The sequence below is a fragment of the Oreochromis niloticus genome, unplaced genomic scaffold, assembly GCF_001858045.2.
Source record: "Oreochromis niloticus isolate F11D_XX unplaced genomic scaffold, O_niloticus_UMD_NMBU tig00008269_pilon, whole genome shotgun sequence".
NCBI classification, from domain to species: domain Eukaryota; kingdom Metazoa; phylum Chordata; class Actinopteri; order Cichliformes; family Cichlidae; genus Oreochromis; species Oreochromis niloticus.
Window position 1 is genome coordinate 67 of NW_020329080.1, and position 24,851 is coordinate 24,917.

Sequence of the window (24,851 nt, forward strand, 5' to 3'; positions counted from 1 at the left end):
CAGGAGGAATGGTGGCTGCTCTGCCCAGACTGAGTGCTGGACGTCTCTTGTAATGCTCAGCTCACACAGGAAGTGGACCTGGTGGCTTCAGGGAATTGGTCAGCTCTCTCTCTCACGCCACCTCCCTCACCACGCTTCGACTGCAGGCCTGCGGTCTAACGCCTGACAGCCTTGATGCTCTCGGTACAAAGATCTCTGGATTTTCCTTTTTATTGCTACTTTTGTTTTATGTCCTTTAGAGTCTCGGAGGGGTAAATTAAAAAAACCCCACCTCTGGTTGTCCTGCAGTGGTTCACTCCGTTGCCTCCCCTCTGTGGGAGAGCTGGACCTGTCCTGTAACAAACTTCTAGCTGGTGGACTGAGCCGCCTCACCTTTCACCTGGCTCACGTCACACACCTGGAGAGACTCGACCTCCACCTGTGTTGCCTCATGCGAGATGATCTAGAGGCTCTGAGTGAGTTGCTACGAATCTCACACGCCGGACACTAATCGCATGCACGCTGCAGCAGTCATGTGACTCGTTGTTTCCAGTCCAGGTGCTGCCCTCTCTCACTGCACTGACGGAGCTTGATGTGTCATCAATAAGGAAGTGGGAGGTGTGGTCCACCGCTGGTCTCCGCCCTCCCTGTGACACAAATGAGGCGGCTGCCATTCAACAGCTGCTACCTGAGCAACGAGTCCTGGTAACACACACACACACACACACACACACTTGTTTAGTTGTAGAAGTTTTCCTTCAAGTCATTCTCCCCGAATACCTCTTCCACCCTCTAGCTGAAATGGTGAAACTTTGTGTTTATGCATCAGCCCTGGCGGTGCCCTATCTGCGCACGGTGGATATTTCCTGGTGTAAAGTGGTTGGCGGTCACTTGGCGCTCCTACTGGATGCTCTGCAGCCATCAGTCGTCAGCGAGCTCCATCTTTGCAGCTACGAGTTCACCACTGATGACATGCAACATTGGGTAACTAACACACAATGACATTATACTTTTTCTTTTTTAGTCTGTAGTGGATCATTAGGCTACATAAATGTATATTAAGACAAGTAAAGCCTGAAGGAAATTAATATTTCTTTCATTTATTTTATGCTGCCAGCATCTGTAGCTGTCGTATAAACAAAACAATGAAACTATTGGGTGTTATTTTTGTCTCCATCAGAAACATTGTGAACAAAACAGTAAAGTGAACAGACAAAGTGATCAGTTATCAATGGGTCCTCTTCCTCTGTGCAGCTGCCGTGTGCAGACGGGGCTGTCTCTCCTCACTTCGTGCACTGGATCTGTCCTACAACAGCTTGGTCGGAGACGACGGTTGGTGCAGTCTGTTTGCAGCAGGTGGTCTGGGCTCTCTGGAAGACGTGGATGTCAGTTTGCGACCTTTAACCTCTGCTCCAAGCTCTGCCTCAAATGCCGGCGCTGGCTCGACTGGCCATGCAGAGGTGGACAGCTGACTGTCAGGAGAGAGAGCAGCTGAGGTACTGTCTGAAGAAGAGGAGCGTCCTGCTGGAATGGGATCCAGATTTACAAGACACATCATCAGCATGTAAAGGGAACAGTCAGGAGAGCCTAGAAGAGAGTCAGCCTGAGGAGTAGGGAGCAGAAAGCCTGAGTTATCCGATCTCAAATTAAAAATCATCACAGAGAGATTTCAAAGAGCACTAGGGAAGAAAAACGCAATCAGCTCTGAAAAACCTTCTGATTACAAGTAAATTTGTCCAAACATTTGTACACTGTGTTTACAGTATCGTTTAATACTCTTCTTTTGTTCTTGAGCATGTTTGGAGTCTTTATTCCGCGGGGTTTATCCCTGTGTCTGTTTCCCTCTTTAGTTTGATATTCGCACCGGATGTGTCCCATTTATTTTGGCGGTCAACTGTCAGAAACATGTTTCATGTTTAGTTTTACGTCCCTCTCCTCTCTCATTGTCATTGATCATCTGCACCTGTTTTGTTGGCTTTCTGTGTTTAAATGGTGGTGTCTTCTGTTTATGAAGGACAGTGGAATTAATTTGCTTTTTAATCTCATGAACTTTATCATTCTGCATTTGGCTCCTCATTTCATGGACTTTGTAATTCTGCAGTCAGACAACAGCCTAAATAAAGATTCACCTTTGTTACATCTCCCACTCATTTTCAATTGTGCAAAAACTGCGTTCAGCCATTACAAAAATACTTAAGACTTTGTTGTTACAATTTTTCAACAATTCATGATGAACATTCATGCCACAACAACTCAGCTGACAGACGGGTTTAATGGTTTTGTTGCAGTTTGATTACAATCGGGACATCGGAACAGAATCAGAGATACTGATTAGATACAATGTAGCTTGCTTCAAAACAATGCTCAGGCTCTGGAACCAGTTTCCCAGATAGGGTCTGTGCAGCGGGGAGTGGTTTGTGGCGCAGCTGCAGGGGAGGCGGACAGACTGCAGCTCCATCAGTTCATCACGCCTCCCCTGCATAAGACGTGTCGGGACCTGAGGTGGTTGTGTGTGGGGTTGCAGCTGAAAAGCAACCGAGTATTGTGCGAACAAGCAACAGAATAAAGAACTGTTAGAGCGAACTATGTGGTCGCGTAGGGATTCGCTTGACACAGTGCGAGACTTTCTCGAATGGTCTAACTCCAGCATGGATGAGCTGATGTGTTTTTAAGTGACTAATTTGATGACTAATTTGATTAAGACTTCCCACACTGATCACAGCTAAAGGGTCTGTCCCCACTGTAAATTTGTTGTCGTCTTTTTGGCTGCTTCATGGTGGTAATTTTCTTTCCACAGGGATAAACTGTGTGGTTTCTCTGTTTACGGGGGCTGAGTGACTTCTGTTGGTGTCATCAGAGCACCGAGGTATCAGCTGGGTTACACCCCTTTGCTCCTGTAGTGACAAAAGCCGTGAGTTACGGAACAATAGTAATAGTAATGATAGAATAGTTACATTATTTCTTGCATTTCCACAACACTCTATCCCAGTGGTTCCCAAACTTTTTTTGCCAGGCCCCCCTTTTTTACAAGAAAAATGTTCGCGCCCCCCCCCCCCCACCCCACCCCACCCCCACAAACACATCCTCCAAACACACGCACCCATATTTTGTTTACAAACTCCATTGCGGTTTATTTCACACCTCAAACATTTAGTAAACAATTAAGCAAATGCAAGTAAACGGCAATAAATTACAGGTGGTAATAAAATATACTACTAACTCTTTTACGCTGCGTCCACACCTACACGGGTATTTTCAAAACTCAGCTGTTTCTATGCGTTTGGGCTTTTCGTCAACACGTAAACGGCGTTGCGATTCACCGAAAACGGAGATTATTTAAAACTCCTTTTTTGCGTTTACGTGTGGACGAGGATTACAGAGTTCGTCACGCAACGTCAAAGGTATGTGCCTCTTTTCACATCACGCTGTGCGCCACGTTATTGTTTACATGAGATGAATTGCAGAATGGCAGATAGAGACAAAATACTTTATTACACGTAAATACTTTATTTTACGTGTAGTTTTTTTTTCCTGTGTAATAATATTCAACATTGCTATCAATACATTTTTCAAAAAATGTCTCTCTGTGCAAAATGGGTTTAAACACATAAACAGCTGTGGGATACTGTTTGTCTGTGATTTGAACCGGGGGAACAAATTACGGCAGGATCAGCCTGATATTATTTGTATCCCGCTGTAACTTTACTGCATAAAGAGCTAACATGTCCAAAATGTCAGGAGTAGTTAGTTATTACAAGAAGTGTTTGTGAACTAAAAATCAAGAATGTGGGATACTGTTTGTCCGTGATTTGGAGAGCTCAGCGCGTGCTCCCGACGCAGGGAATCTAATTTTGCAGGGGAGACCTACCTTGGCACTTGTGCAGGTGAAGCCAAAGGGAAGATATGCTTCACCATATTTTCCTGTCTTTGGCTTGGAAGGAAGTTGGTTTGGAAACATATTTGGCGATGCTTCATCTCCTGCTTTGCGTTTATGTGGGAGCCCCGTCAAAAACCTGTCCACAGTATCCAAGCGCTCTTTTTTTTTTTTTTTTCTTTTCATACCGCGCCCCCCTGCAATGGCTCTGCGCCCCCCCTAGGGGTGGGCCCCACACTTTGGGAACCTCTGCTCTATCCATAGTCACATACTGTGTATGCTACTGTTGGATATAGTGTATTATCTTATGTATTTTGTAGTTGTTTATATTTTATTTCTATTTTTGTATTTTCTTCTGCTGTCTCTACCTGAGCTGAGTTAATGTACAAATTTTCCTGCCATCGATCAATAAAGTCTCATCTTCTCATTGACTGCATTTCTGATGGAGATGAGACGTCATGCAGCACAGAGGTGAGAGCCGTGACATCATGGTGCTGTGACAACAACCTGGTGCTTAACATCAGCAAAACCAAGGAGCTTATTGTGGGTTACAGGAGACTAGTGTCACCCTTTTTAACTGAGTAGTCAAAAAAATCAGTCAAATCCACAGTAATCTGTCATACAAAGTCAAGAAAAAAAACAATATTTCAGAATCTACTCTTGTTGGGTTCAGTTAGGATCGTAAGGAGACTGGCAGTGGTAACTTAAAGAAGGAAAAACCCTCCACTCAGAATGAGACACTGACAACAACTTAAAGGGAAAAAAGTGATTTGAGTGTATTCAACATTTAAATGGTCCAAAACATAGGCATGAACAAAACATTTAAATCATTTCAAACATGTAAATCTCAACAATGTACAATATATCGCTTAAAGTGTCCATAAATGTATTAGGTAGGCTGTCCATTTCAGTTCAGTGCACTTAGTATTCAGTGTTCTTAGTAAGTGTTAATTGTCTTTAGTCACTGGTTTGCTTTTTGATGCATCAGTTTTTTGTGTTAAGTGGAATCACATCTGACCCAAAAAGGAAAAAAGTAACAACATAAAGCGTCCTGAGATCTCAGTAAAAACGTTAATCCTTAAAAACATTGCAAATCGTTGTATCCTACCACCCTCCAAGGAAACAGGTGGCCTTCAGATTGAGAACGTCCTTTCTAGGCACCTCCAGTGGCATCCAGTCCTTCGATGGCACCGCTCAGTCCTTGCAGCAGATTTCTACCACATAAAAAAAAAACAGCCTGCACACAACGTGCAGGGCAATCACTTCACTTGTAAAATAAAACACGTATTTCTCTAGTGTTAACCCCTTTTTTTTTTTTGTCTTCACACATCTATACAGTTCTTATTGGCCAATAACAATTTATCAACGACAAAAATACATTTCACTGCAAATCATGAAGCATGAAAAGTGCCTCACGTGGTGTATTAGCTAAAACTTCCCATGTAAGCGCGTTAGCCCAGGGAGCACATGTAGGTACGCTAGCATACCTTCCACAGGTTAACATAGCGAAGGAAGCTAAGGAATCGTTAGCATGACAAACATATCCTGACTGGTTTTATACTCAGAAACTGGACTGTGAATCACAACTTAAACTGCAACTGTGAGACTTACCAGGATATTCTTCAAAGAAAACATTAATTCCATAGCGCAACACGTTACAGGACTGAATCTTCACACAGCTTTGCGCATCTAGCTCCGTGCAGGCGGATGCAGTGAAAGAAAGTCACCACGCACAGCGCTATCTCAACCCATTTGAGAGATTCAAAGAACTGGCTACAGGTATGATTGAAAGTTTGACAACACGGACTTCAACCCCGGCGCTGAAGCTAAAACACTGTTTATGCATCTGTGATTTATTAGTGATCGCTCACTTGTGTGCACGTGCATGTAGGTGAACGCTCACCGCATGACGTCACACAGCTCAGTTCCTTTCTGCTTTGATCTAGCGGTACGTGCCTTTGATCTTCCAGCACGTGACCTCCACCTGAAGCCATAAATAGGGGTGTCGTACGTTAAATGTACAGACCGCGATCTTCCCTTTCTGAAAGCTTTCTGAAAACGGATTTCCAACGTAATTGTAGCGAAGCTAAGTCATTGACAATGTCTTTATCCAGTGTTAGAAACCCTACCCTCATTAATTCAGAGGATATTTTACCTGCTATCAGCGGGTGTTTCGATAGGCTCTCTGGATTACAGTGGGGCTTGATAGAAAATGGGATCTGGGACTCCGATGTCCAAGTAGCACTGGCTGATATGATTACTGATGTCATACAGTCAGTTAGCGCAAGCACCATAAAAACTTCAATTCTAGGAGGTCAGGACCAATTAAATGATGCGTCATTCCAGACAAGCCTTAGCATAGCCGTGACAAAAATAAGCCCCATATTGGGAAACTCTCTCTCAACCAGCTTTGCTGCCGCTCTTAATGTCACCCATGAGGAGTGTGACAGCGCTGTGGAGCTGACACAGATGGTTGAGGAGGAGATCTCGAATAAAGTCAACTCGGGTTGGGTTCTAGTCCCAGAAAACCCGAATCTATTTATGTCACCAGAAAAATAACAAACATAAAAAACCTCAGATGCATGGTTTCTCATGCTTTCTCATATCTGAAGAGATATAAAGGTAAGCTGAGCTGCCTGTGCATGAAGACTTTACCCAGCTCCTTTAGTTCAAGCGTTGAGAGTCTTGAATCCAAGCTCTCTGAGATGGGAACAATTAAAAAAATAAGTATGGATCTCATGAGGTGGAGTACAGACAGAGCAATAAGTAAAGATGACGAGGACTGTCACATAGAACTGCAACCCATGGAGGAAAAAGAAAGTGATGAGTTTGCAGAAGCTGAGGAGAAAGCTCGAAATGATATTGAAACAATCCTCAACAGTCTGAATTATTTACATGATGAAGATGATGCAGATAAAGCTGCAGCTGACATTGTAAATGTGTTAATTGCTAACATTCAGTATCCTGATGCAGAAGATATCACATTAAGTGAGAAGTGTAGCTCACCCAAGCCTGCTTTTGATGTGGACCTGGTGATCAAAAAGGTGAAAGACTTTTTTGCATCATGCGCCCTAATTATAAAACCAGATGAAGTAAAACAACACTTCTTCAGGTTTGCTAAAAAGGAATTTGAAAAAATGAACAGTGAGCTGAAAGATCAGGTGAAGAAAAGCAAAGGATATTTGACCTTTCAGAGACAACAGGCAAACTCCGCTGAGAGTGAGAGAGCTGACTCCAGGAAAAGCGTACACATGAATCCCTCAGAAGTTCCCAGAAAATCACCAACCTTAGAAACCACAGTTAAAAGTTCTTCTCCACTCAAATTTAGAACAGTCATGCCGGTTATGGATAAACTGTTTAGTAAATTAACACAGGCAGGACACCTTGACCTGACAAGTAAGGAAATCGAGATGTTTTCAAGGGAGTTGACAGATAAAGTGTACGACCATGTTGAGTCAACATATCCAGCTCCCATGATGCAAATGGGTAAAAGTCTCTCAGAGTCTGACATGTCTAAGACTTCACAGGGTGACTGTAACGTACCCTCTGCTCCTAAGGTGCCATATGTGCTCGTAGAAGATTCAGTGGAAAGGTTCTTACAAAACCTTCTTTTCTGGTTGGAGAATGAAACTTTAACCCAAACTATTATAAATGACAAAATTTCTGGTGCCGTGGAAGATATAGTAAGAGTGCTGACCCCATCAAAGGAAGAAGTTATGATTGGACCAGATGCTGGTGAAACAAGTGACAGACTGTTTACATCACAGTCAAGTCCAGTTACTGATCTCACCAATCAACCAGTCTGTGTGAGTGCAGAACACCCGGACCTGGTTTCAAATACAAGCAATGATCAGGCATCAGTGTCTCACTCTGAACCCACAGAGGGTCAAAGTCAGCCAGCAACCTCTGAAAAAACAGAGGAAGAACTGTCAGAAACATTAGTGTCACCTGATGATAGGCTAATTGCCAATCAATTTAGCACTCTTCTAGTCATGAGAATCGCACGCAAATTGCCCAAAAACATCAAACATCTTCTGGATACAGAAAAAATAGACTTTGCTACCAACCATCTGACAGAGTTGGTACTTTCTGAAGTGAGACGCACCAAATCCCTGGAAATTCTTAAAAATAACAGCGTTAAATTAGTCAAGGCCACAGCTAAAGGCCTTATCAAGGAGTTTGGATCTTCAGAGAAGTTCTTCGATGTAATAATATCAGAAGATTCATCTTTTTACGACACTATTCTGAATCACCTAACAATCAATCTCGGTGTCTTCATGAATCCTCCAAAGAAATCCAAACTCGCCAGGTTTTTTTCAGCAGTGTTAAAAGCTTTTAAGAAGCCGTTCAGCCGCTGCTTTAAAGGCAGTACAGATGACTAAATTGTCATCTTGATTTTTTTCAAATACCTCTTTTAAAATCTTAAAGCAGTCTGGCCTCAGAGTTAACATCTGAGGTATATTTTATTTTAAAACTATTTCATTCGACTTTAATTAGACTGAGAAATATTCTTCATCGTGTCTCCTCATTATCGTTACCATCACCCCCACCGGCCGCGGCAGATGGCCGTCCCTTCTGAGCCTGGTTCTGCCGGAGGTTTCTGCCTGTTACAGGTAGTTTTTCCTCCCCACTGTCGCCAAGTGCTTGCTCATAAGGGATTATTAATTAATTGGGGTTTTCTTGCTGCTACTGTAGGGTCTCTATCTTACAGTATAAAGCAACTTGAGGAGACGATTGTGATTTGATGCTATATTAAACATCTTAAATTCAACTGAATCTTAACATGTAATATAGCATCACATCACCATCAAATCAACAGCTGAAAAATAAAACAAAATGAAAATAAAAACCTAAATTAAAAACTGTTTCTGATTTGTCTTGTGCTTTCAAAATATATTGTCAAATATGAAAAGCTGCATTTTATGCTCTGGTCATTAGTACTGGTATTTTAATGTAAGCAAACATAGGGAACATACACCGATGCGTAAGTACTACAGATGAAGATGCAAAGAAACCATGAAATAATTAATGAAATAGTGAAGTTTATGAATAAAATAAACAACTATTTTGTTTTACAAATCTTGTCAAACTTGTAAAACAATCTGAGCTCTTCAGTCATCAATATCTCTCCTGAATACCTGAAGCTTCTCTCTGAAGTGGATATGTTGTCGCGGCCCATGTCAGCTCTACTTGTGGCCCGCATAATGACGTGACGAAATATTTTTTAAAATTATTATTCAAAAAATTATTTAATATGAAGGCAATAGGCAGAGTGTTACAGGCATAGACTTAAAGAATGTAGCCTCATGGGCAGTGTAGCCCAGTTGTAAGTGCTATTAGGACTCGACTGTACACTGTGTTCGTGTACATTGCACATTGTTCTTTGCAGTAGGAAGAGTTCAGTCTTTGTGAGCTGCATGGATGACATGCTGCACAGGCTTCCTTTTATGGGCGTCTAAGTTAATGTTGGGTGATTCACATTAGCAACCATACGTTGCCTTTCTTGTGTAGAATCATCCGTCAACTCCGGCTTGACGAGCTGGTCTCTTGGCCGTCAGAGCGCGGTGTGCTAGTTCAATTCCAAGTAACTGGTCACTGGGAAAGCCAGCATGTTTTTCAATAAATTATCCAAAAATGTCATCACGTCGGCCCCTTCTTTATCTTCACATATTCCATATATCTAAAGGTTATCTCTGCGCGCTCAGCCTTCCTGCTCAACCAGCCTCGCTTCTAGGCTGGCTTGACGTTCTGTTAATCTCTTAATTAAAGACGATGCCGCCTGTAGCAGCGTCTCAGTCTCGTCAAATCGCCCCTCTGCCTCTTCCATTCTAGCATCAACTCTTCTTAACCCTCGTCTAATATGTGCATATTGTTTGTTGTTGTCTTTCCTAAAGTCACGAAGCTCTTTCGGGATATTGAAGAGGCTGGGCTCGTCTGTATCCATGCCCTCTGTGGCTAACCTTAGCTCGGGAGAGTAGCTCCTATCCACGTGGCTTTTCTCTGTTTCCTCTTTTGTCTGAGTTGTGCCTCTCAAACTACATCACACCTAAACACATTCATGTAAAAAACACAGAGGTTAAGCCATCAAAGTGTGTGTAAAAGAAGTGTTTATGTCTGTCTTGCAGTTTCTGTTCCTGTCCGAGGTTTGCAGTGGAGAGCTCAGACCACACAGGACGCCGTCCTCTCCAAACCCTGCTCAGCACTCTGGTACCAGCACACCCACGCACAACTGGCCACCTTAAAAAATTGTACAGTTTTGAGCTCTATAACCTGCAGATGAAAAATCTGTAGATCAGTCATCGTTGCTCTGTGGTGTTAAGATGCTGAATACAAGGAGAATAAAAGTGGATTATAATTGATACCAAAACGGATCTTTATCCATGGAATCAGTAGCTTAAAATCAGGAATTTCAGGCTTTATTATCAAGGTTAAGAAAATAAATAAAAATAGGTGTGACCATATTTGACCATTATGAGCTAATTCAAGCAAGTAGAAAACTGAATAATAATTATCCATAACTGTGGATGAACTGGCCGTTAGATGAACTGCAGTTTTTGTCCTTTGGCTTCTTGATGGCTCACACCGTTCCCCTCTCTCACCTCCTGCAGCTGCATAAGAGGGCGGAGTGAGTGGCAGCTCTGCTGATGGAGAGAGGCGGTCTGCAGGAAGGAGAACATATCGCTCTGGTGTACCCGCCAGGTGAGAGACGATGCAGATGTTAAATGTACTTTTCAGGTGACAGCACCTGGACACTGCAAGCATCGTTCACACCAGTGTGTCTCCTTCTTCTGCAGGTACAGACCTGATCGCAGCCTTTTCTGGCTGCCTGTACGCCGGCTGCGTTCCCATCACAGTGCGACCGCCTCACCCTCAGAACATCTCCACCACCCTGCCCGCTGTTAAGATGACAGGTACAGCGTTTCATTCATATCCGCACAGGGAAATCACGCTCGCATTAAGTACTTTAATTTAACATAAATGCAGGTCGTGCACAGCCGCCTCACAATGCAGTCTGAGTAGTTCTGGTTGCAGATATAAACCTAAAGAATGCACATTAAATGAAATCCTCTGCTGTGATGAAACCTGCCTTTACAGCTCCATCACTCTGATTTATCGAAAAATAAAAACTTGCTGTAGCTGCAAGTCTGTGGAGTTCCCCACAAAACAAGAGCAAATACAGCCCAGTATGTCGCAGAACAACCACTTCAGCTGGTGGTGAGAGATGGGCTGTGAGAGACCAAAGTGACATGTCCTTCTCTTTCAAAGTTATCTAAGCTCAGCTCTCTACTGCACACAAGCACAACATTCAAAGATGTATTTGAAGCTGAATTTTGGTGAACAGAAAGCGATCCCTGCTGCTATAATCACAAGATGGAATTCAACACTGAGACAAGTAAAGGCTGTTCTTCAATGTGAACATCTAAAACTCTCTGCTCTTCTTGAAATGGCTGCGCACAAGGAATTATTATTCACAGCATGAACCTGTTGAAGGAGATGGTGGACAACTTGAAGCTTTTTGGAGCAGCAACAGATTTGACACAAGGTGAGAAAATAGTCAGGATCAGTCCTGCTGTTCCATCCGTGCTGGGGGTTAGGTGACAAACCTAGCTACAGCTAAGTCACTACCTGGATATTGCTGATGGACAGAACGCCCTCTTATTCTGGGCAATGAGCATGCAGACTCTTCGTGCACTGTTTCATGTGGCCACCAGGCAGTACCTGCATGTAGTGCTGCAGTGGAGCGTGTTTTCAGCTATGGTGGCAACATTCAACGGCCTCATCGTGGACAAATGACTGACAGACTTTGGGCCAGTTTGGTCTTTTGCAAATGCAATGCAGAATAGTTCATTGTTACACACACACACACACACACACACACACACACACACACGTCTGGTTTGCTATCCTCGTGGGACATCCCATTGACATAATGGTTTCCCTAGCCCCTTACCCTAACCCTAACCATTAAAAATGAATGCCTAACCCTAACCCTTACCCTAAACCTAAACCTAACCATAACCTAATTGTAACCCTGACACTAAAACCACATTTCAGTGTGAAAATTGCTTTCAACCCAAGGGACATGGATTTTGGTCCCCACGGTGCAGAAAGTCCCCACCAGTATAGTAAATGTCAGATTTTGGTCCCCACCAGGATAGTACGAACCCGTACAATTTTTCTCTGTCACTCACACAAGGACACATACAAACATGTTGACACATAAACTAGATCAGAGAGGACATGCTAATCACACTGCACTACATTCACTGCGATGTTTCTTTGTTTTGTAATGTGGAAACCTCAGTACTTTTTGTTGGTTTTGCATTTTTCATTGAATGCTTATTCTGTGAATTAATAGTTTAAAAGAAGACTATTTTTGCAGCTAAGTTTAACTGAGCTGTACATTATAGAGGTGCGATTTCAGAATTACTTTGTGTATATTCTGTAAGTTTGCTGGTTTCAGCATGTGTTGAGATAAACGCAGAAAGAACACATGGTCCATTATATACAATTAACATATAATTGCAACATTGTTTTCTACGTTACAATATGAAGTGACATGAGACAAGATTTGTTGACTGGTGCTATATGAATAAAAATGAACAGATCTAAAGAAGGTGTTCCTGAAATTTGGGTTTATCAGAACAGGACAGATGGATGACCACAGCCCTCTCAGCACAGGGCTGACAGGATGTTTCCCCACATGATAAATAAAAACACAAAATAGATTAAGACACATTACTAAACCAAACATAAAGATAAAAGTGCAATTACTGGATTTGTTTGATCAGCTCTTGCTTTTCAAAGACAGTGAGGAGCAAAGTACAACTAAAAGTGCTTTTTCTCATGAAGACGTTTAAACTGTAAACAGCAGCGTAGTAAATAAGGATCTGTGTCCACCAATCCTCAGCAGTGACAACACTTAAACGCTATAGTTCAAGATCCTCAGTGCACACCTTTTCTCCACTGTGCTAAAAATGCTCTTAGCTGATAAAGTAGAGGAGAAAAGTTTGACATATTTCACAATCATTAAATTTTAGAGATGCCTCTGTGTAAGTGTCACATAAATGCCTTATGTATAAAGAAGTTTAATAGTTGGTTCCAGCAGTTAAAATGTTCTTGCTTGTACATTTCTGTGGATAATATTGTAAAGGTGCATTTTATCTTGTGTAGGAGAGGAGACATGTTTATCTTGTCACAAAGAATAAGTTTTTGTTACACCGCTAGTATCGCGAGGTTTGGGCGTGATAATATAGGCTGTCAGCCCATGTTTAATAATCACGCTAAGGAGTAGGGATGGGTACCGGTGTCCGGTGCATAAACGGTAGTAACCAGACCGAAAAGCAGCGCACATTTCGGTGCTTTATTTCGGTGCTTTTTTTTTCCTGAGCCAATTCTAGCCAATCATTTTACGTTTCCGAGGCTAGTAGGCGGGGCCAGGTACGTACGTTCTTTCAGAGCAGAGCTACAGATTAAAAATGCCCAAGGCAAAGCGGTCAAAAGTCTGGCTGTACTTCGCAGGAAAAAATGCAAACTCAGCAGCCTGCAACAAGTGCTTTAAGCTGATACTGTGATACTGTCAAAGGAGGTAACACCTCAAATCTGATGAAACACCTGGCAACACATAGCGGGGGTTTTTTAAAGCCGAGAAATTTGCCGTGTTTGATAGCTTGCTGCGAGACCTCACACCGTGCACATCTACTGCGGGTGTGGTGCCTGTTAGCGGACCTGGAGTTAGCAACATCCCCCCAAAAGAGTAGAGTCCTGGCCCCTAGCCCTGTCAGCGTGGCAGAAATGATGACGGATGATGATGGCAGCAGCAGCCGTTCTCCTCTGCGTGAGTAGCTTCATGTTGTTCGTGTGTAATTAACGTTGAGTACGCTAACCACATTATTACATTAATGCATGTAAGGTGAACTAGCAAACACCGTCGTAGTTACATGCGGCTGTCTTCTTGTTTGATGGCAGATACTCCCTTTACCCTGGCCAAAAAGGCTAAAATGACCAAAGAAAAAGTGGAAAACAGTTAAACATGAGAGGTTTTTGGACAAAGTTTGTGTTTTTTCCATTGTTTAAGCACTGCTTCCAGCCAAGAGTGAGACCATATATGCCCTATAGCTGCAGAAAAGGCTAACATTGTTATCTTTTTACAAAAAACCAGCTGAACATGAGAGGTTTTTGGACCAATTTTGTGTTCTCCATTCTTTAAGCACCGGTTTGAGCACCGTTTAAGCACCGGCACCGTTTCAAAAGTACCGGTTTGGCACCGGTATCGGATAAAACCTAAACGATACCCATCCCTACTAAGGAGTTCAGTGAGCTATCTGCAAAAGCCTGGTTAGGCCAGCTGTTCAAGAATGCACAGGACTGTAAAGTTATTGTTCTAGGACCTCCAAAGTGGCAGGCGGCCACAAGTTTTCACGGCGTTCAATAAATGCAGCAAAGCACCCGTCTTGAAGAAGCCGTGCCTGTGTTGTCATTTCGGAGTTACACTCTGAAAACGAGGTCACGCTTACTTCCCGAGCTAAAACCTCTGCTTGTGCTCACAGATTCTAAATCGCAACAAATAAGATAATAACAACACAAGTGACTACAAAGTGACAGCAGAGGCTGGAGAAGAGCAAGCACGAAGTGAGACATTGTGGTACCACACTTCATATACCAGTTTGATAATGTCCTAAATGCAGCATGTTAGTCCATCAAATTCCATCTGAGCTTTGAAGAAAACACACTCAGCTCTTCCTGGATTTTCAGAGTTGTTCGGTTCATACAGGAACTTCGCAGTCACAGTTAACATGTCGATGTTTGGCTCCGCCATCTCAGCCAGTGAGCCCGGTCACAATTTATTCTGAGGAAAAAAAGAGGAACAAAAAGACATTTTAAGAAGTTTGCTTTGTGTTGCTGTTGTTGTCTGTGAGTAGCATCCAATCAGAAGAGAGGAGGTGGAGCCTAGACAGATGAAAAGGAAATAGTTCAGAGAAGAAAACCAACATCCGTTTGGGGGATGTAACAATGACATAAATTACATTTTCAACAAAAGTTAGAGTGAAAACACAGTTACAGGAAAAATGTGTCTATCTAAATTTAAATAGTCTAAATTTTACATAGTCTAGAATCGTGTTAACAGCATCTGATTGGGCGGTTCAGAGTGGAGCCTACGTAAGACGCGTCAGCAAGGAGCGGTGTGGACAAAAAAATCAACACACCCAGACTTATCACCTCTCTGTGAAAGAAGGAGAACAACAACAACAGCAGCCTTTAAATCCTGTAGAAAAAATAAAATAACCTATTGCCTTTGGGAAACACGGAGTACTCCGTTCTGCAAATGGTACTGCAGAGCGAGCTGCCAGGAGACAATGCTACTGACGACCAGAGCATATAAATGCAACACTTTTCATATTTGACAATATATTTTGAAAGCACAAGACAAATCAGAAACTGCTTTTAATTTAGGTTTTTATTTTCATTTTGTTTTATTTTTCAGTTGTTGATTTGATGGTGATGTGATGCTATATTACATGTTTTTAAGATTCAGTTGAATTTAAGATTTTTAATATAGCATCAAATCACAACCGTCTCCTCAAGTTGCTTTATACTGTAAGATAGAGACCCTACAGTAGCAGCAAGAAAACCCCAATTAATTAATAATCCCTTATGAGCAAGCACTTGGCGACAGTGGGGAGGAAAAACTACCTGTAACAGGCAGAAACCTCCGGCAGAACCAGGCTCAGAAGGGACGACCATCTGCCGCGGCCGGTGGGGGTGATGGTAACGATAATGAGGAGACACGATGAAGAATATTTCTCAGTCTAATTAAAGTCGAATGAAATAGTTTTAAAATAAAATATACCTCAGATGTTAACTCTGAGGCCAGACTGCTTTAAGATTTTAAAAGAGGTATTTGAAAAAAAAAATCAAGATGACAATTTAGTCATCAGTACTGCCTTTAAAGGACCAGCTGAACGGCTTCTTAAAAGCTTTTAACACTGCTGAGAAAAACCTGGCGAGTTTGGATTTCTTTGGAGGATTCATGAAGACACTGAGATTGATTGCTAGGTGCTTCAGAATAGTGTCGTAAAAAGATGAATCTTCTGATGTCATTACAGCGAAGAACTTGTCTGGAGATCCAAACTCCTTGATAAGGCCTTTAGCTGTGGCCTTGACTAATTTAACCCTGTTATTTTTAAGAATTTCCAGGGATTCGGTGCATCTCACTTCAGAAAGTACCAAATGTGACAGATGGTTGATAGCTAAGTCTATTTTTTCTATATCCAGAACATTTCTGGTATTTTTGTGACATTTTTGTGCCATTGTCATGAATAAACTATTGCTAAATTGAATGGCAACTAGCTTAGCAGCATAAGGTAGCACTGATGTTTCTGATAGTTCTTCCTCTGTTTTTTCAGAGGTTGCTGGCTGACTTTGACCCTCTGTGTGTTCAGTGTGAGACACTGATGCCTGATCATTGCTTGTATTTGAAACCAGGTCCGGGTGTTCTGCACTCACACAGACTGGTTGATTGGTGAGATCAGTAACTGGACTTGACTGTGATGTAAACAGTCTGTCACTTGTTTCACCAGCATCTGGTCCAATCATAACTTCTTCCTTTGATGGGGTCAGCACTCTTACTATATCTTCCACAGCACCAGAAATTTTGTCATTTATAATAGTTTGGGTTAAAGTTTCATTCTCCAACCAGAAAAGAAGGTTTTGTAAGAACCTTTCCACTGAATCTTCTACGAGCACATAGACCACATCAGGAGCAGAGGGTACGTTACAGTCACCCTGTGAAGTCTTAGAGATGGGGCCTGGATATGTTGACTCGACATGGTCGTACACTTTATCTGTCAACTCCCTTGAAAACATCTCGATTTCCTTACTTGTCAGGTCAAGGTGTCCTGCCTGTGTTAATTTACTAAACAGTTTATCCATAACCGGCATGACTGTTCTAAATTTGAGTGGAGAAGAACTTTTAACTGTGGTTTCTAAGGTTGGTGACTTTCTGGGAACTTCTGAGGGATTCATGTGTACGCTTTTCCTGGAGTCAGCTCTCTCACTCTCAGCGGAGTTTGCCTGTTGTCTCTGAAAGGTCAAATATCCTTTGCTTTTCTTCAAATGATCTTTCAGCTCACAGTTTAATTTTTCAAATTCCTTTTTAGCAAACCTGAAGAAGTGTTGTTTTACTTCATCTGGTTTTATAATTAGGGTGCATGATGCAAAAAAGTCTTTCACCTTTTTGATCACCAGGTCCACATCAAAAGCAGGCTTGGGTGAGCTACACTTCTCACTTAATGTGATATCTTCTGCATCAGGATACTGAATGTTAGCAATTAACACATTTACAATGTCAGCTGCAGCTTTATCTGCATCATCTTCATCATGTAAATGCAGATTGTTGAGGATTGTTTCAACATCACTTTGAGCTTTCTCCTCAGCTTCTGCAAACTCATCACTTTCTTTTTCCTCCATGGGTTGCAGTTCTATGTGACAGTCCTCGTCATCTTTACTTATCTCTCTGTCTGTACTCCACCTCATGAGTGCCATACTTATTTCTTTAATTGTTCCCATCTCAGAGAGCTTGGATTCAAGACTCTCAACGCTTGAACTAAAGGAGCTGGGTAAAGTCCTCATGCACAGGCAGCTCAGCTTACCTTTATATTTCTTCAGACATGAGAAAGCATGAGAAACCATGCATCTAAGTTTTTTTATGTTTGTTATTTTTCTGGTGACATAAATAGATTCAGGGTTTTCTGGGACTAGAACCCAACCCGAGTTGACTTTATTTGAGATCTCCTCCTCAACCATCTGTGTCAGCTTCACAGCGCTGGCACACTCCTCATGGGTGACATTAAGAGCGGCAGCAAAGCTGGTTGAGAGAGAGTTTCCCAATATGGGGCTTATTTTTGTCACGGCTACGCTAAGGTATGTCTGGAATGACGCATCATTTAATTGGTCCTGACCTCCTAGAAGCAAAGTTTTTATGATGCTTGCACTAACTGACTGTATTACATCAGTAATCATATCAGCCAGTGCTACTTGGACATCGGAGTCCCAGATTCCATTTTCTATTATCTCCCACTGTAATCCAGAGAGCCTATCGAAACACCCGCTGATAGCAGGTAAAATAGCCTCTGAAGTAATGTGGATAGGGATTCTAACATTGAATACAGACATTGTCAATGACTTAGTTTCGCTACAATTACTTTGGAAATCCGTTTTCAGAAAGCTTTCAGAAAGGGAAGATCGCGGTCTGTACATTTAACGTACGACACCCCTATTTATGGCTTCAGGTGGAGGTCACGTGCTGCAAGATCAAAGCAGAAAGGAACTGAGCTGTGTGACGTCATGCCGTGAGCGTTCACGTGCACACAAGTGAGCGATCTCACGCGTGCGCACATAAAACGCTTTGAAAGCTGCAACTGCATAAAATCAGAATCGTTTTGATGGAGAAGCCCCTCGCTAATAAATCACAGACGCATAAACAGTGTTTTAGTTTCAGCGCCGACGTTGAAGTCGGTGTTGTCAAACTTTCAATCATACCTGTAGCTAGTTCTTTGAATCTCTCAAATGGGTTGAATGGCGGTTGTTTTCCACCATCATCGCAGAGCATTCCTCCAGCAGGTCCAACGCCTGATTCAAGAAAACCCGCGACTCCGGCAGCTGTGCTCCGAAGCAGTTTGCTAATGTGATGGTTAACTAGCTAAAGAATCCCAACATACAGTATATGAGGTACTTAAAAAACCAAGGGAACGAAGAAGGATGAGGAGAAGTCGAGACAGCGATCTGACTGATTGGTTAATCTGAGGCTCTCAGTGCTTCTCGGATTCACACACAAATGTACCGTCGATTTCCTCAAATATCAAGCGTGGTCCGGTGCACGCTGTCACTACCGATCGGTGCCAATGTTATTCCCAATATGCGCTGGCATGACGTCGGAGCAGCATGAGTACGAGCATTTTTTTTTTTTTTTTTTTGCCGATGCCCGTCATGCCGCCCCCCACCACGATGCCGCCCTGGGCAACCGCCCGTGTCGCCCGTATCAAAAACCGCTACTGTACACCTGTGGAAATAATTAACAATAAAATAATAATGCTTCCCAAAGATATTTAGGACATTTTTAATTCACCCTGTAAATAGATAATGAAGAACTGAGGTACACGAATGAAATTAGTTACTGCTAAAAACCTGCTTAGCTTATGAAAACAGCATTTTGAGCACAGTAAAAATGGCTTTTTGATTTTTTTTTAAATTATCCTCGTGCTTATTCAGAGGGACAAAAAGACCCGTGCAAATATATTCAGTTATCAGGTTTAAGAAATTATTACAAAAAATATAAAACCTTGAAAATTCACACAATGTGGGAAAAGAAAGCAATAAGCATTTATTTTATTTTCTGATCATTACGGAAACGTGAAGACTTTAGAGGCTATTGGAAAACTTTAGATCCTCCTACCTACTCCTCAGGCAGAGAGATCCGAGGGCATGGTGACGCTGTTAACCTGATTGGTCAGTAGGTGACGAGTTCATTCCCGTTACTTCTCTTATCCAGAACGTAATCAGTGCCGGGGAGGTTATGGTCAACGCAAAACCCAAACAAACAAAAAACGCTTCAAGCGGAAGCCAGAAAGAATCCTGACCGTCTGACGACGAAAGAAAAGTGGATGTCAGTAAGTCATGTAACTTTATTCAGTTTTTCCAAATGTACTAGATACTATATTTACATTTGTGTGTATAACTGTAATCCTGTTGCAGATTCTTTCCATGTGCACTCAAAGAGTAATGCTAACCCTTTCAGCTGTTTATAACTCACTGACTTCTCTGGGAGCTTTGTGACTAAATCTGCATACACACCATGAAGGATATCATTTTAAACAAAACCCTGAATAACAGCTGCCGTGGTTTTTGTTGTTTTGTAGTTTTTAGGTAAAGTGAACCTCAGTTAGATTCAATTAATCTTGCTTGGTGCATTGAAGAACTCTCTGCACCCCTTCTTTGTACCAGAAACAATGGCATCAGCAACATCTTTGCCCAAGGCCAACAGTGCTTTCTCTCTGGCTTTGCTCAAACAGCTGAGCAACAACAAGACGGGAAACATCTTTTTCTCCCTGTTCAGCATCTCTTCAGCCCTGGCTATGGTGATGCTGGGGGCCAGAGGCAACACAGCCACACAGATGTCAGAGGTAAAGTACACATGCTCACACACAAACATTAAAATTATACTGCAGAATAGTTATTGTAGTGGTACTCATTTAACACATTGCAGGATGCTCTGGTGTTAATCTGGGCAGGGGGGTTATGCAGCAAATGGGCACAGGTCAGACTCAAACCTGGCTGCTTTTCTCCAACCATGTGCTAACCTACTTATTTAAAGTTGCAACCCATGGGACAGTAACCTTCAATGTTTAAATTGAGCCAGTTGAAAGTTGCTGCCATCACCTTAGAAATACAGCAGCACTGAGAGAACATTCAGTGATAAGATAATAAAATAATCAGCTGGATTTCAAGTGTTTATTTTATTGCTCTGTGTGATTAATCACAAGATTAATGATTTTCTGCAGCATTAATCGTGTGTCTTTTAAGAAAGTGTTTTACTCTGTTTTTCATGTTCTGTATAGATTTTTTTTAACCACTATTTAAAAACGTTTCTGGAATAGTTGGCACTCACAGGGACTATTTTTTTGTAGATGACCTGTGAATATGATCTATGAAACACCGCTTTTAGGTTAGATGATGCCAACACACCCTTTTCTTGGGATGTGCAGGATTCATGTGACCACTTATTGCTAATGTTAGGCTAAGTGAATCCAGATAACAGAAAGGTTCCTTGGGTATTGTCAATGGAAAATTGTACTTAGTAGTCAGTATAATCTTTTAATGATATAAGTTTCCATATATGCTTAGAGGTGTATAATCGATTGTGTAGTGATAGGATGTGTGATCTTTAGTAGGCTTTGTGTGCATTCCAGGGTGTTCTGGTATTCAAACCCACATCCTGGGACCATGGGAGAGGTCGTACCTTGTTTTATTGTTTTACGGTAGGATAAACGTAGCTATGTCAGTTTTAGTCTAAGTGCCTTTTTTACATATAGATCACAGGTGTCGAAGTCCAGGCCTCGAGGGCCGGTGTCCTGCAGGTTTTAGATGTGACCTTGATCCAACACAGCTGATTCAAATGGCTAAATTACCTCCTCAACATGTCTTGTAGTTCTCCAGAGGCCTGGTAATGAACTACTCATTTGATTCAGGTGTGTTCACCCAGGGTGTTATCTAAAACCTGCAGGACACTGGCCCTCGAGGCCTGGACTTCGACACCCCTGATATAGATGAACTGTTGGATTTTCCAGACCAGCAGGTTTAGGGAAGTCGTTTATGGGACACACACACACACACACACCTAAACATCCACATTCTAATGTAAGGAACAAACACCCACTGATGTATAAAAGAAAGACCAGGGCAGTCTCAGAGCGCGTGTCACAGAGCCCTGCTCTGTGCTGCCCTTGTATACAAGTAAAACTGTGTTTCTCCTCTCTGATTTTCAACTGAAGAAGTGTTTTAGAATAAATCTCCTGACAGGTATGTTGAAGAAGTTGGGCACTCAGGGGAAACAAATGCTAAGAAATGATCTAACAACAAAGAAAGAAAATCAAAAGTTAGTTTAACACTTACCTCAAATGAAAGGCAATTAAACACAAAGTTTAAACCAAATAAAATTCAGTCTCTCAGTCAGTTGTTTTTGAAGCATTAACATCATCACACATGACGTTCCAGTATTTTTTTTTCTTCTCTGTGTTCTTCTTTGAATCCACTAATGTGTTTTGTCCACAGTGCTTGCAAGCCAAGGATTGTTGGGGTGATGTTCACAGCAGCTTTGCCAAACTTCTCACTGAACTCAACAGGCCAGAGGCTCTATTTACCTTCACTGTTGCTAACAGACTGTACAGAGAGAAGTCCTGCCCCTTTACTCAGGTCTGTTTCTTCTTCTTATGTAGAGTGTGATTCTTCATACGCTTGTGTGTTTTGGAGTCAATGAGAGGCAGGGAGAGAAATGCTGTGAGTTTGGTGAAGGGAGAAGGGAGCAGCAGGTCAACATATAAGCAAGTAAAGTAGAAACTCTCATTGTACTCGTCTGGCTTCTCAGATGATTCTCACTGACCAGAATCTGTGTGTTAGTGATATGAGGCATGTGTGATCATGTGAATATAACTGTGTTTTCTTATCATGTCAGCCTGAAGTAAATCAGAATCAGTGATGTCAGAGACTTTGCTGGAGTCAATTTATAAATGTGTCGTCTGTGGTTTCAGAAATTCTTAATACAAAGCAAGAAACATTACAGCACAGAGCTGGAGTCTGTGGACTTCAAGACCAGGTCTGAAGAAGTCAGGATTAATGTCAACAACTGGATGCAGCAACACACACCAGGTGGATCACATTTACACATGTACACACAATGGCCGTTTATCAATGCCCAAGTACGCGAGTACGTACTCGCGTGCTCGGTGAGTACGTACTCGCCGAGAACGCACGGGAGTACGTACCCGCCGAGAACGCGAGCACGGACTCGTGGGCCGTTTCTCAATTCTCAAGTACGTGAGCACGGACTCGTGATTTGTACAGTCGGAACACCAGCGTACGTGATGATGTCACAGGTCCGGAGTTTTTACTGCCGTCCCCTCCTAATTTAACTGTGAGTAACATGTTATGAAGCTTAACTGTAATCACAGCCAAACCGGTTTACTCAGGAACAAATAAACAAATAAACTCAAATAAATGTTGAGTTTTGGACGAAATGCATTCTGGGATATATAGCTGTCCCAAGTCTACACCGATGCATGCTCGATAAAATGGGCGGATCGAGAACACATCCGGGACTTTTTCGCGTTCTCGGCGTGATGCGTGCTTCGAATTGGAACAGTACTTGGTCTCCGACTGATGACGTATCACGAGTACACGAGAACGCAAGTACGCACAAGTACGCATATTGATAAACGCCCAATATCTTCATCTAATGTCCAGTTCAAGTTCACATGTTTTTCATAAGCAGGACTCACTGCTCCTGCTAAGTCCCTCTAAGGTGAGGAGTGTGCACCTGTAAGGATACCATGAAAATACTGAATGACTTTTTTTCCTCTTCTGCTGCTCAGAAGTGATGGTAGATGTACTTAAGATAGTTTTAAAGAGTGAAGAAGCTTTACAGACCTATGACCAGGGTTTGTCAAAGGGCTCCTTCCACCGTTAATCCTGATTTAACCCACAGTGATTCAGGCAGTTTCAGCAGTGATCTCTGGATCCCAAAACCACCTTCCTCAGTGTCTGCACAGTCCTCTGTTCACTTGTTTCTTTTCAGCCACTGTTTCCCTGCCTGTTTGGGCTGGCATAGCTTTCACTTCCAAAGTGGCTGCCAGGCACCAGAATACTTTGTTTACATCTAGATGTGTTGACCTTGACTGAAGGCTCAGCTCAAGTATATGCAGAGCATTGAGGATGTGCATGAAGAAATATAGGGAGGAGTGCCATCTTGTGGAACAGTACATTAATGTAACTTTACCTGCTTACCTGATGTCCCTTGTTTAGCCAGAATGGCTGTGCACACTTACTTTTTCTAAATATTCACATGTTGTGCTGATGAATAATATCTTCAGGTTTCACTAACAGTCAGAGAATATACTCTGATTAAACAGCATTTGTAAACTCATCATGTTTCTCTAGCCTACAAAGGCTGAAAGAGTGTGGGGTCCATCATGTTTTCATAGATTTGTGGATGAAAACTTTGCTGCAGTCTTTGAGGCTTTACTTCTTAATGTTTACATTTGGTTTTACTTTGTTCACCAGGTAACATCACAGAGGTGGTGGATGAAGATGATTTGAGTGAACTGACCAGGCTGGTGTTGTTCACTGCCACCCACTTCAGAGGCAGCTGGATTAAAGATTTCTCGTGGTTTGAAACTTATGATGCTCAATTTTGGCTTAATAAGGTAAAACAGAGAACACTGACTATGAAATATGAGTGTCTGAAACTATAACATTATAAAGTGTATATACTGTTTCTGCTGTGGTTAGTCATATTAAACATGGAGAGTTTCAAATCATGAGGTGAGCAAATGTACAAGTAATGCCTGTGAGCCAAAGCTCAGATTTCAGACTTCTGTAAAGGATCGGTTTCAGTTTTTCTGCTCTTACTTCTGTGTGATATGTCAGAAATAGCAGCCACTCCTCAGACACTATTTCTACTTTTTAGTTGCGCTTAAAATTTTCCGTTTTGATAAAGTATGCCTTTTTGACAGTGCATGCCTGGTGGGAACATCTTAACCTGCAGGTGCCCCCTCAGCTTCCACCTTTTGATGTGGAGTAGCAGCAGCTCTACTCTGAGCCCTTTTTTGAATAACTGAACTCACCCTATCCCTAAGGGGAAGCCCATCCACCATTGGGAGAAAGCTATTTTCTGTCGGTTGCAGCTGCCAGGGCCCTAGAGTGCGACCAATTTGGTTGCAAATGCGACCTAATTTCATAATGGTGCAACTCAAAAAGATCCTAGGTCGCACCAGTGCGACCAGCTGTTGAAGTTAAAAAAAAAAAAAAAAGTCTCAGCAACTCTGAAAGTCTCTGTGTGGTCAACAACAGGTTAGATGTTCAGATATTGAGATGTTCAGTTCGAAGCCTTTGAGGCATTTTTCATTTTGACTTTCTTTTTATTTTATATATCTTGAGATATTTTAAGTTTAAATTTCAGCTCAGTGAAGCACTTTAATCACAAGAACTTTTTCAGTACCTTATTTTTTTGGACTATAAAGCACACTTAAAATCCTTTCATTTCCTGAAAAGTGCACCTTATGTATGAATTCTGCTTGTGCTGACTGACCGGGAAAAGATTTTATGTGGTACACAGCGCTCAAAATCTGTCAAAATGTTTTAGTACGACTTTATTGTGTGCGTATAAGGACCACAAAATGGCAACTGTTAAGAGACATGCTTACGAAGCGGATTTCAAACTTGTATC

The 24,851-nt window shown here is 42.1% G+C and overlaps 1 protein-coding gene and 1 long non-coding RNA gene across 2 annotated transcripts in view; one reads left to right on the top strand and one right to left on the bottom strand.

The window, feature by feature from the left end:
* Nucleotides 1-1,408: 1,408 nt before the first annotated feature.
* Nucleotides 1,409-5,750, bottom strand: LOC109200719 (uncharacterized). Its single transcript, XR_002060865.2, has 3 exons — nt 5,465-5,750; nt 4,962-5,090; nt 1,409-1,582 (listed from the first exon to the last, which is right to left on the bottom strand). It is a non-coding gene; the product is annotated as an uncharacterized LOC109200719 (long non-coding RNA).
* A 4,784-nt stretch (nt 5,751-10,534) lies between these two features.
* Nucleotides 10,535-24,851, top strand: part of LOC109200720 (uncharacterized) — a 35,497-nt gene continuing 21,180 nt past the window's right edge. Inside the window, exons 1-7 of the mRNA XM_025905045.1 lie at nt 10,535-10,552; nt 10,648-10,764; nt 19,404-19,521; nt 19,856-20,034; nt 21,683-21,823; nt 22,159-22,276; nt 23,687-23,829. Coding sequence (XP_025760830.1) covers nt 19,861-20,034; nt 21,683-21,823; nt 22,159-22,276; nt 23,687-23,829 — 576 coding nt within the window. The 5' untranslated portion in view covers nt 10,535-10,552; nt 10,648-10,764; nt 19,404-19,521; nt 19,856-19,860. The remainder of the gene's footprint in view (nt 10,553-10,647; nt 10,765-19,403; nt 19,522-19,855; nt 20,035-21,682; nt 21,824-22,158; nt 22,277-23,686; nt 23,830-24,851) is intronic.